Source organism: Bos indicus x Bos taurus, unplaced genomic scaffold (assembly GCF_003369695.1).
Source record: "Bos indicus x Bos taurus breed Angus x Brahman F1 hybrid unplaced genomic scaffold, Bos_hybrid_MaternalHap_v2.0 tig00011713_arrow_arrow_obj, whole genome shotgun sequence".
Lineage (NCBI taxonomy): Eukaryota > Metazoa > Chordata > Mammalia > Artiodactyla > Bovidae > Bos > Bos indicus x Bos taurus.
This window is the reverse complement of record NW_020867900.1, coordinates 23,576-36,754: the sequence shown is the minus strand read 5'-3', so window position 1 is coordinate 36,754 and position 13,179 is coordinate 23,576. Positions and strand designations below refer to the sequence as shown.

At 45.9% G+C, this 13,179-nt stretch overlaps 1 protein-coding gene and 1 pseudogene across 1 annotated transcript; both read right to left on the bottom strand.

Moving 5' to 3' along the window:
• Positions 1-407: 407 nt before the first annotated feature.
• LOC113889302 lies at positions 408-1,446 on the bottom strand (annotated as a pseudogene).
• Positions 1,447-5,359: 3,913 nt separating this feature from the next.
• LOC113889301 (melanoma-associated antigen B17-like) lies at positions 5,360-6,391 on the bottom strand. Its single transcript, XM_027536013.1, has one exon. The coding sequence runs from the start codon at positions 6,389-6,391 to the stop codon at positions 5,360-5,362; it is 1,032 nt and encodes a 343-aa protein (XP_027391814.1).
• Between the last annotated feature and the right edge of the window lie 6,788 nt (positions 6,392-13,179).

Genomic DNA, 13,179 nt, shown 5'->3' with positions numbered 1-13,179 from the left:
GGCTATCTCAAGATCTTGCTTATGTGATTGCAAGCTACTTGTTTCAAAAGTTGTCTAGGCATAGGCCTAGTCTTATCTTAGCCTCACCAGAACTAGCATAGAGCCTTTCAAAGAGCAGACACTCAAAAAATAAATGAAGACAGTAAGAGGTCAAACTTGTTAAGGTGTAATACTTCCTGCATTTTGAAGAAGCATATGAAGGTATAAATTATTTAAATTGACAAACAGAAGACAGAAAAGATGGAGAACAATCATGGTTGATCATGTTTTGAAATTTTTTTCATTTTATATTTTTTTCATTCATTGTCCCAGCAGTGTTATTGTGGGATTGCTTCCCATTTTGGCAAAAAGTCCTATTTTTGATGTCAAATTTTCTTATCTGGATGATTTTTTAAAAGTCTTGGTCTTCAGTAGGGGTGGGAGAAGCTGCTGGACATGGCCGTGGAACATGTCTGGAAGTGAGAGTCCGTGCCAGGCCTGGCTGGAACTGTGGCTCGAGCTCTCTCCTCCTCATCTCACAAAACTTCTTCATATTGTGATGAGAAGGCACTGGGGACTATATCATTGACTTTTGCCAAAAACTCCAAGAACTTTGATTTCACTGGTTTCCGCATGGGCTCGTGGGCCCCCAGGAACTCCTAACGTGGAGGATCACTGTTGGCAACCTGGCGGTACTCCAGGTACTTCATCGTCACAAAGTCTTTGGTGATGAGCTTCCTGGGCTCTCCGTAGATGAAGTGTTTTCTCCCAGCATATACTCGCATCATATTCAAGAATCTCCAGATGTCTTCCTTAGCAGCACAGTTGCCCTTCACGACGATCAAACCCAGAACTGTCATCAAGAGACTGGTCTTAGGTAAGCCCCTACCATCCTACACTCTCCCATTGTTGGGCAGGTTCAGTTTGCTAACAAGGTCATAGGAGTGGATGGTTGAATCAACTTCCTTCAAGTCAACTGCAAAGACAGCCTCGATGTGTTCAGAGGCTCTCTTGAGAATCTCGGCAAATCGGTTATGGTATTTTGGGTGGATAATCTTCAGTATGGTTTCCTCATGATGGGCTGCTTCATTTTATATTTATGCAGAAGGAACTCTTCCAACAAACTTGTCATGCTGTTCAGAGTATCACTGTAGGTGTTCTAAGTAGAAGATGAGACATTGGAGGAACGTGGATCTTCCTCATTTTGACTGGTATCTTTTCATCAGATGTTGTGTCAGAAGTAGTTGAAAAAGTGCTGGTAGTAGATGGGGCTTCCAAGACCCCTGGGAAGTGCTATTTGACCCAGTAGCTGATGAGCTCTGTGAATTATCTTCTAAAAGAGAAGAAGTAGAGGGAAGCTCTTCCATTACTGCAGCGGGCTGAAACTCCCCTGTGACTCTGGGGCTCATATTGGGCCTGGTGGCGTTTCTCATGGATGCAGAGCTTATGATTCTGACCCTGAGGCATGATGCCTGCCTGGGGGACAATGATTACAAGTGTGAGTAGGAGGGCAGGTGATAAGGGCCCACAGGAAGATGAAGGTTGAGTGTGCATTGGCAAAAGGGAAATACCACCTTGGTTATCATGAAGGCTACATTTGTGGTTTTTTGGGGGGCACTGTTCTGAAAACCCCCAGGGTTCCTATTCTCCTAATCAGCTGTCCTTTGGGAAACATATTGAAGGAAATTAGAGTGATCTTTAGGCTCCATCCTGCTACCCCTGCCTCAGGCACGCTGGGGTGACAGAAGGGGCTGGTAGTCTCCTACACAGAGGCATCTGTTATTTCACATTCAAGACCCACCACCCAACTAGTGGCCAGTCATAAGACCCATTCCCTCTGCTGTCCTGTATTTGTCATCACAAATTTCCCTGGGATTTCTGAGAAGTGAAGAGGTCCTCAGCTTATCACCCCAGTCAGTAGTTATCACCCAGTACTGAGTGCTAAGTGGGAAGTTTTCTGTCCTGGCCTCTGGAGTCCTCAACACGAATTAAGAGAGCTTCCTTTGGTTCCCCATAGGGCCTGGTGTCCCCACCCCTTTCTTGGAATAGTATTTGCACCTTCATACTAAGGGGTTCACCTCCTACACACCTGGTGTAAATAAATGTTGATGGAACTTCAGCTTGATAGCTCTGCCCTGGTTCTTCAAGGGCTATAACGAACAGGGCTGGTTTCATTATCACTTCTTTTTATTGGTAGATGATCCCTCAGTCCTTGCTTTGACCTCTGTTGTGGCCTGAAATTCTACACTCCCTTCCACTTAGGTCCACCCCCTCTACTACAATACTTTCTTACAGTAGGGCAAGCATCCCTGTGAGACCCCTAGGAGAAAGTAAGATTCTCCTCATCCGTCCATAGCTGTCCTTGGTTTTCTGAGGCGAGGGTGGATGAGATGAATCATATGGTTATGGGCTGTGTGGTTCCCTTCGTCTTCAGGGTATTCAGTTGGTTTCTGGAAACCTGGAAATAATCCCACTGCTGGCCCTAGGCTATACCCCTTGGACCATGTCCCAACCCCTCTTGTGACATCACAGAAGGAAATGGGCATGTCATGTCAACAATAAGCAGGTATCCCAGGGATGCCAGGAAGGGCAGGGTTCTGTGTGGTTTCCTCAGAGTTCTGAGATCAGGGGGTTTTGTAAGTCCAAAGCTGGACTCCTGGAAGCATTTGGGGCTCCTTTCTCTGTTTACATAAGGGAGCTCTCCTCAGGCCAAGGTCCTCACTCCCTGTGGTGCCAGAGAGGGAAAGTCTGGGAATGCCACATGAGGCTACTCTTACCTGTGCCTTCAGGGATGACATCAGGATTCAGGCTTCTTGGGGCTCTCTGTGTTCAGTGTAGGGGTATGCCCTCACTCAGGTACCTCACCTTGACTCCTGGGGGACTCTGGATTTCCTCTTTCTTTCAACCCAAGGTGACCCATGTAGACCAAAGACCATGTCCTTGCAAGCCCTGAAAAGAAGTGAGGGAACATGCAGCCTGGCAACCCTCTCTTGGCCTTCTGAGAGCCGACACAGGCCAGTCTCTCTGTGACTTCAGTTCCTCATTCATCTGTCTTTACCTTGACTCCTGTCTCTTCTATGAAAGAGTTCTTGGTAAAAGCCACGTCTTTGAAAAGTCTTAGTCTGCCTGCAACAAATCTCACAGAGAGTGGACTGAGTCCCAGGAGTGATAGGGAGGCTACAGTCCGGGAGGGGCCCCAGCATAGGTGGTGTGCTATCAGAGAAAACACGCTGATCTCTTCCTTCTCTTCACTGACCAGACACAGCCTCTTGTAGAACCTTCACTCTTAACAGATTTACTCTCTGAAAGGAAGGGGCTGAATTAAATGATTTTCTGCATCCCTGATCTATTGCAGTTTACTGACATTTCCTATGTAGATAAATTGTCACTGAATGCAGTCTCCTTCCTTATTCGTACTTCACTTTTATTTTCATTTTTTGTTACTTATTTCTGGGGCTTTTTATTCCAAAACTGTGTTTGGGGTATGAAATTCTGCTATTTCACATGTGAAATACCTTTTGGACTAATGTTCAGAAAGAGGAAGTGACCCAAGGTTAGCCTAATCCTGGAGGAGTGGCACAGTATGGGCTCTGGAGGAATTCAGTGCCAGGGTTCAGTCCAGCTCCTATCATTTATGAGCTTTGAGTCTGAGCTTCTTTATTCCAGCTTCTTTATCTGCAAATTGTGTTTGAAAGAGTCTATAGTGTAGGACCACAGACATGTGTGATGTATGTAAATCACCTGGCACAGTATGAGGCAAGCTTTGGTACTTTGAATGAATAGCCGTTTTTACGAAGGTGATTTTGACCCCGAATGATAACAAACTTCCATCACATAATTTTATTTCCAGGCTATACTAGAGAATATGCAAGTCCAAACAATAATCAAATCGACATCAGCACTAATGCTCCCAAGCAAGTAAAACTAAGCAGTATTTCCCTATTTGAGCACGTGTTTTAATAGGTGTTTGGGGTTATCTTCTCCACATGGATGCAAGGACAAGTTCGTTTGTCTCAAGGACCAGCAACTTCCCTCTCAGATGCTTTTTTTTTTGTCCAAACCACCCCTAATTCAATCCCACTGACAGTAAAAATTGAGCCCTCCCTTAAAGTTTGCCAAATTACACTAAACATAACCTAATTAAACTGTTTAACAGAGCAAGTTCTGGTGCTCCCATCCCAGAAAAAGAGAGACAGTCCAGTGACGTCTTGGCATCTCACTTCAATGGGTATCACCTTTATTTCTCAGAAACTCTCTGGACAGCTTTTGATGAAAACACATAGTGTGAGTGTTCACTTGCCCTGGCTCAAGTGCACAGGGCCCCTTCCATTCCCTATGGTTTTCGGATATCCCCAAATAATGGTGAATATATGGTTTAGATATATTCCAGGTTTACAGCCTCACCTCTGAGAACCATCATATGAGTGTCTGGCATCACTCCCACAGCTTCATCTAGCCCATCATGCATCTGGACTGAACAGGACCTCCCACCGAGGAACTAGACTTTTCCCAAGACCCAATGCCACCTTAATCAGGTAACTTCGCCTTCCTTGCTCTCATCTGGAACCTCCTCTTCCACACCTCCCCCATTTAAATTTATGATTTGTTTATTCCTTAGAGTTAGCTCACCACCTTCCTTATATGGTCCCTGCTGCTAGACTCAAAATTCCATGGGCAGTGGCTTGGGCTTCATTTTTTTATCAACCCAGTACTATAAAAAAGCCTTCTAAACACAAGATGGTCAATTAATTTGGGAGAAAAAAGGAATAATGAGCAAAGACTCTCTTTTATTATGATTTAAATGTCATACAGTTTGAATAAGCTAAACAAATCTAAGTCCATGTTATTAACTTTTACAAGGAAAAAAGAGGACAGATAAGAAGACAAAGAATAAACCAGCGTTTACTCTGAAAGCTTTGTGATTCCCAAATACTTATCTCTAAGATTCTTACACATTTCCAAGTAAAATTCTACTCCAATGTTATGTTACCTTGTTCTGGACCATAAGGAAAACACTGAAGTCTTTTCAACTTGTTTACAATGAACTCCTAGTCTTAAACCTAACAGCAGTAAACATGACATCCATGACATTAATTAACCGATATTCTGAAGCATAATAAGCCTTATGAAGAGTAGTGACATTTAAAAATACAAAAAGCCTCTACCTCCCTACCTAAATCATCTATTTTTGACTAGATATTATTCATATGGATAAAAAGAAAATATGTATATTTTGTTAAACCTGCACCTAAACTCCCTTACTACTTAAAACTGTGAAGAACATATGGGTTTTGTTCCCCCCACCCCTACTACCCTGAACTATTTAAGAGGTGGACTGTTCTCTTCCAACACGAAGGGAACAAAGTGCCCTGATCCCTCTCTAGATATGGGAGGAGCTGTAGGACTTGGCCCGGGTAGGGGCACTGGCTTCAGCCATTGTTGGAGCCCTGGCCGCGCCTCTCAGTGCTGCTCTCTCCACCTGATCTCTCAGAGCCTCATCATAGAGGTCTGGGAAGGAACTCGGGACCTTATCCTGGATCTTGGCCAGAACTTCCAACACCTTCATCTTAGTGGTCTCAGCATAAGCTCGCGGGCCCCACAGGAACTCATAGCCCGGAGGATCACTATTGGGCACCCGGCGGTAGATGAGGTACCCCTTCTGCACCAGATCTTTGGTGATGAGCTTTCTGGGCTCCCCAAAGATGGAGTGCTTCTTCCCAGCATGGATCCCCAACACATTGAGGAAATCCCAGATCTCCTCCTCACTGGCGCGGTTACCCTTCGTAAAGATGATGCCCAGGAGCGCCATGAGGAGACCAGACTTAGGCAGCTCCTCCTCATCACTTGAACCTTCCTCAACCCCGAGACTGAACTTGTTGACGAGGGTGTAGATGTTCCTGCTGCAGTCGACTTCCTTCAGCTCCAGGCCAAACACCAGCTCCACTCGCTCAGAGGCTCTGCTCAGGATCTCAGGCAAGTGCTGCTTGTACTTCCTGCCGATGACATTCAGCATGCCGTTCTGTGTGATGGGCTCCTTCTTGGTGTACCTCTCCAGCAGGAAATCCATCACCAAGCTGGCCTTCCTCATCAGAGGATCTTTGCGAATGCTCCGAGCGAGCAGGGCTGCCCGGGCGGCATCTGCACTTTCCTCCTCGGGGCCCTGGGCACCTTCCTCAGATCCTGCCCAGGAAGCCTCTGCAACAGGAGAGCTAGGGGCCATGGCTCCCTGAAGCTCCTGGCCATCGCCAGCAGCAGGGGAGCTCGGGGGAGAACCCTGAGGGGCAGAAGAGGGGGAGGATGGGCACTCCTCTCCTGGGGCTGCAGCAGCACTGGCATGGGCCTCCTGAGTGTCCCCCTGGACCTGGTGGCGTTTCCCATGGGCATGTTGCTTGTTTTTGTGCTTCCGAGGCATGATGACACAGGTCAGGGACTGCAGGCGGGCGTGCAGTTACGAAGGCAGGCTTTGAGTGGCCTTGAGGAAAGAAAAAGAAATGTTAGCACCTACACCAGAGAGGGTCGTCCCCGGTTTAAACCAAGTCTGCTTCGTAGGTGGCCTTCAGTCCACTGCTCTAGGACCCACAAGTCTCCTGTTCTCCTAGTCAGGCTGTTCCCTGAGACCCCTGAGGAACAAGTGAGAGTGAGCCCTGGGGCACAGCCAGACATCCCTGCCTGGGCGTTAGAGGGGGGCCTGTGAGGGCTGGCAGGGGAGGCATGTCCTTTCAGTTCACATTCATAGTTAGGATGAAAAATGGGGAATGACTCCCTAGCACCCGCCCCGATCCCTCTTCTGCTCTGAAGGCTGATGCTGCCACCTTCCCTGTGACTCTGGAGAAGGAGAGGAGGGAGTGCTCAGCCTCCCACCTAAGGGTCCCGGGACCCGCCCTTCTGTATGCAAGCTCTAACCTCCCCACTCAGACCGCAGCCTCCCTTCCCTGTGCTTGGCCTGGAGTAAGCACTGACTACAGAGGAGGGTCCTGATTCGCCCGTGTGTCCGCGAGGATGGTCCTCACCCTGGCTCCTCTTGAGCCCTGACATCCTCCCTGTACTGACCAGCTACCAATCCCTCGGACCGAGGTGCCCTCCTCCCTCAGTGTCCCGCATCCGAGATTGCAATGAGGGTGACCTGCAGCCGTTAGAGCTGCCCAGATCCTACCCGGATGCTCTGAGGCCAAGTTCGGGGGGTGGGGGTTTCACGTGGCTGCTGTTCTAGGGTGTGGAGACCCTCAGTACTCCCCGACGGTCCCTCCTTTAGCTACAGGGCTCGGGGCTTTCCCTCTAATGAGCAGAACTGGAGTCCACCAGCCCCGGACTGAAGCCTTCCTCTCGGAGACCACCTGGGTGAAGTGGATGGACTTGGGGCTTAAGATGCAGGCCCGAATTCTCCAGGGGAGAGCAGGGGCAGAGTGGCCGGGGGTTGTCCGGCCCCCTCTTTTCAGAGGGAAAGGCTTGGGCGTGCTGGACGTGTGTCCCACACTTGTAACTCACGTCACCTCACACTCAGACCCCTGTTGAGACCTGGGAGTCCTCCGTTTGGGCACCCTACACGGCAGTTCTCTAAGACGGCAGTTCTCTAAGACGGCAGCAGCTCTCAAAGATGGCTTCGCAGCCTCAGCGTGGTGCGTTGTCGTCACTTCCGGTCATGTGGATCTGTGTTCCAGGCGAACAGCAGAGGCGGGGCCAGGGCGGGCGGGGTTCCGGGGGACCTTCCCAGAGGATTGGCATGTGCACTTTTCCTTGAATTGTCGCGGATCCTGAGACCTTCCCTGTACCGAGCAGAGTCTACGGGCCTCCCTCCCAGGCTCTAGGTTCCATCAGCACCCCAGCAGGAATTGTTTCTGGCCTGGCCGAACGGGCTTCCTGGAGCTTCTGAGAATGTCAGTGAGGGCACTTTCGGGCCCCGTCTTCTGGGCTGAGTGATGCTCTGTCCACTCTCCGTGTCTTCCCTTGACCCCTGTAGGTGGTGTGCTACGTCCCATCTGCTGACCTGAGGCCAAGGCCTCCCATCGAAGACATCAAGTCCCGAGACTTCTGCTGAGAAGTGCACATACATCTCCTCTGGACCTTTCTGCCTGAGGCTTCCAGGAAATGGCTGCTGCAGGTAAGATGAGCTGAGAGGGAAGGATGGGAGACTACCTTCTGTGGTGTGGAACCCCTCACATCTCACTCAGGATCTACATATTGACTGCTGGCAGGGCCTGGAAATCCTTCCCTTTCTGGTATGAATCCACCCCTGTCCCCCACCATGCCCCACACCATCCCAGCAGAGTAAGTGAAGGGGCTCCTTAGCCTGACCGTTCTCACTTTGGGCTCTTAGTCGACTGCAGGCGCATTGCTCGAAAGTTCTGAGGTGAATTTCTGTCCTTTGGTATAATTTTTGGGGTACTCAATTTTCTCTTTTAGTCCCTGCATGATAGTCTATTAAGGTGATCACTTAAAAGGGCCAGTTGTCATGCACTAACAAAGTTTGTGCTGGTTATTTCATGACGTCTGGGCCATGCTGCCACATCCAACTCAGACTGGTTCCCAATGGTCTTGGCATGGGAGCTCTGAGATGCTACCTCAGATTCCTTCAGTGAGGCTGTAGGGATACATGGCCCCAGGGCACAGTGGAAGAATCAAGGGCTGCACTTTAAAGCCTTTTCCAGCTGATCCTGTTGCCTTCTTCCCTTGTAGCCTGCACAGCCCTTGTCAGTCTCTGAGTACTCCCTCACGTTGACACTCATAGGGTCAAGTACATGAGAGACTTATTTTGCCTCGGGGATTATTTAGTTTTGTGCTTTTGCTTTTGTTAATACTTGTCTTTATTCCTTGTGTAAGTTTTCCATGGTTTATTCTGGGTACAGGAAACAGCAGCCCATGTTTGATTGTGGTCTCAGCTGGTCTGACTGGAGTAGATCTGCAAAGGAGTTAAGCAATATCAACAGTCTTACAATATCTGCTCCTCATGAATACACATAACATACTATTCTGTTTGAGACTTCTTTGTCCTAAGGCTGTCAAGAAATTCTTCTTGTTGCCTCTATGTGGAACCTATACATTGTTCTGAGGATTTTTTGTAGGTACGTTTTTTTTGGTATGGTTGCTTTTATTTATGCTGGATTTTCTATTACGTGGTCTAAGTAATTGTTGATTCTTCCAGGCCAGACTCTTGGTTTTGCTATGGTGATCTATTTTATACGAGATAGCTGAAGTTATTTATACGTTTGAGTACTTTCTGTGCCTGTTTCCTCAGATTTTTAATTCGAGGATAAATTCCTACATTATCTTTTGTTCTTCATTGTTCCTGTCTCTTATTCATTTGGCATTGTTGTATATAACTCTGTACTGGCTATGTGTTCTTGTCCAGATTTTTTCTACATTTTAAATCAGTAGAGTTTATGAAAAATTTTATTTGGAGGAGAATTGCTTTATAGTGTGTTAGTTTCTGTTGTACAACAGTATGAAGCAGCTCTAAGTATGCATATATCCCCTCCATGAGCATCCCTCACGCCACCCCCATCTCAGTCCTCCAGGTTGTCACAGAACAGCAGTCTGAGCTCCCTCTGTTGTAGAGCACCTCCCCACTAGCTCTCTCTTGTACACATGGTAGTGCATATATGTCATAGCCACTCTCAGTTTGTCCCTCTCTCTCCATCCCTTGCTGTGTACATGTCTTTTCTCTACATGTGTCTCTATTCCTACCCTGCAAATAGATTCATCAGTGCTATTTTCTAGATTCCATATAAATGTGTTAATACACAATACTCTTTATTCTCTTTCTGACTTACTTCACTCCGTGAAACAGACTCTAGGTGCATCCACCTCACTGCCACTGACTTAAATTTGTTACTTTTATGGTTGAAGAATATTCCACTGTATATATCTACCACAACTTCTGTATCTATTCATCTCTCAGTGGAAGTTGAGGTGGTTGCTTCCGTGTCCTAGCTATTGTAAATAGTACTGCAATAAACAGTGCGGTCCGTGAATCTTTTCACGCATGGCTTTCTCAGTGTGTATGCCCAGTAGTGGGATTGCTGAGTCATCGGGTAGTTTTATTTCTAGTTTTTAAAGGACTGTCCATACTGTTCTCCATAGTGGCTATATCAATTTACATTCCCCCTCAAAGTGCAAGAGGGTTCTCTTTTCTCCATGCCACTTCAGCACTGATTGTTTCTAGATTTTTTTATGATAGCCTTTCTGGCAAGTATGAGGTGATGCATCATTGTAGCTTTGATTTGCATTTCTTTCATAATGAGTGGTCAACATCTTGTCTTGTGAGCCTCTCTATTTTTCTAAAGAACAGATTTAGGATTATAGAAAATTTAGCAGATAGTGTACAGAGTTCCTATAGAGCCAGTCTCTTCCTCCACTTAGCATCTTCTGTTATTAACATCTTGGAATGGTTCAACTGATACAAGTTGGTTTATTAAAACTGAGCAACTAATATCAATATGGTGTTATTACCTATTGTCCATTGCTTAGAATATATTTTACTTTTGTTGTTTTGCAGTTCTGTGTTGTTGCTTTTGTTCAGTTGCTCAGTCATCTCTGACTGTGACCCCATGCTCCTTAGCACGCCAGGCTCCCTATTCTTCACAAACTCTTGGAATTGGCTCAGACTCTTATCCATCCAATTAGTAATGCCATCCAACCATCTCATCCTCTGCTGCCTCCTTTTCTTTTTCCCTTCAATCTTTCCCAACATCAGGGTCTTTACCAATGAATCAGCTCTTCCCATCAGGTGGCCAAAAGTTTGGAGCTTCAACTTCAGCATCAGATATTCCCATGAATATTCAGCATTGATTCCCTTCAGAAATGACTGGTTTGGTCCCCTTTCTGTCCAGGGGACTCTCAAGAGTCTTCTCCAGCACCACAATTCAACAGCATCAATTTGTCAGCGCTGAGCCTTCTTTACGGTCCAGCGCTCACATCCACACATGATCCCTGGGAAAATCATAGCTTTGACTAGTCACACCTCTTTTACTAATGTGATGTCTCTGCTGTGTATTATGTGATCTACGTTTGTCATAGCTTCTCTTTCAAGGAAACAGCGTCTTTTAATTTCATGGCATCTTTTAATTTGGGGCTTCCCTCATAGCTCAGTTGGTAAAGAATGTGCCTGCAGTGCAGGAGATCTGGGGTCAATTCCTGGGTCAGATAGATCCCCTGGAGAAGGAAATGGCAACCCACTTCAGTATTCATGCCTACAGAATCTCATGAACAGAAGAGGTTGGGAGGCTACAGCCCATGGGGTCACAAGAATCGGACACGACTTAGTCACTAAACCACGACCACCACCGACATGGCTGCATCCACCATCCACAGTGATTTTGGAGAAGAAAATTAAATCTTCCATTGTTTCTAGTTTTTCCTCATCTGTTTGCCATGAAGTGTTGGGACCAGATGCCATGATCTTAGTTTCTTGAATGTTGAGTTTTAAGCTAGCTTTTTCATTCTCTTCTTTCACTCTCATCAAGAGTCTCTTTAGTTCCACTTCACTTTATGCCATAAGGGTGGTATCATATGCATGTCTGAAGGTATTGATATTTCTCCCGGCAATTTGATTCCAGCTTGTGTTCATCCATCCGGGAATTTTCATGATGTACTGTGCATATAACTTAAATAATCAGGGTGACAATATGCAACCTAATGTACCCATATCCCAATTTTGAACCTGTCTGTTGTTCCTTGTCCACTTCTAACTGTTGCTTCTTGACCTGTACACCAGTTTCTCAGAAGGCAGGAAAGGTGGTCGGGTATTCCCAACTCTTTAATAATTTTGCAGTTTCCTGTGATACACACAGGCAAAGGCTTTTGCATAATCAAACAAGTAGAAGTTTTTCTGGAATTCACTTGCTTTGCCTATGACCCAATGGAGATTACCAATTTGATATCTCATTCTTCTGCCTTTTCTGAATCCAGCTTGTACATATTGAAGTTCTCTTTTCAGATACTGTTGAAGCGTAGCTCGAAGGATTTTGAGCATTCCCTTGCTAGCATGTGAAATGAGCGCCATTATATGATAGTTTGAACATTCGTTGGCATTGCATTTCTTTGGGATTGAAATGAAAGCTTACCTTTTCCAGTCCTGTGTCCTCTGCTGAGTGGTCAAAATTTGCTGGCATATTGAGTGCAGTACTTTAACAACATCATCATCTAGGGTTTGAAATAGCTCAGCTGAAATTCCGTCACCTCTACTAGCTTTGTTCTTAGGAATGTTTGCTAAGGCCCACTTGACTTCACACTCCTGGATATCTGGCTCTAAGTGAGTGATCACAACATCACTGTTATCTGGGTCATAAAGACCTTTGTTGAACAGTCCTTCTGTATATCCTTGCCACCACTTCTTAAAATTTTTTGCTTCTGTTGTGTCCCTATAGTTTCTGTCCTTTATTGTGCCCATCTTTGCATGAAATGTTCTCTTGGTATCTCTAATTTTCTTGAAGAGAACTCTAGTCTTTCCCATTCTATTTTTCCCCTCTATTTCTCTGCATTGTTCACTTGAAAATGCTTTCTTATTACTCCTTGCTGCTCTTTGGAAATCTGCATTCAGATTGGTACACCTTTCCTTTGCCTTTTGCTTCCCTTTGTTGTCAGGTATTCATAAGGCCTCCTCAGACAACCATTTAGCGTTTTTCATTTCTTTTTCTTGTGGATGATTTTGGTTACCACCTATACCTTGTTCTGAACCTTCATATTTAGTTTTTCAGGCAGTCTTCCTACCAGATCATATCCCTTGAAACTATTCCTCACCTCCACTGTATAATCATAAGGAACTTGATTTAGGTCATATTTCAATGGCCTAGTGCTTTTCTCTACTTTCTTCAATGTAAGTCTGTATTTTGCAGTAAGGAACTTATGATCTGAGCCAGAGTGAGCTCCGGGTCATGTTTATGTAGACTATATAGAGCTTCTCCATCTTCAGCTGCAAGTTATTCCTTTAGTTCCTACTTTTCCATTCCATTCCCCTATTATGAAAAGGACATTTTTTAGGGATTGTTAGTTCTAGGCTGTGATGTACATCTTCATAGCACCACTGGACTCTAGCTTCTTTGGCATCAGTGGTTGGAGCATAGGCTTGGATTACTGTGATGCTGAATGCTTTGCCTTAGAAATGAACCAAGATCATTCTGTCCTTATAGACACTGCACCCAGTACCTGCAGTTTGCACTCTTTTTTTGACTATGATATACTCCATTTCTTCTAATGGATTGTTGC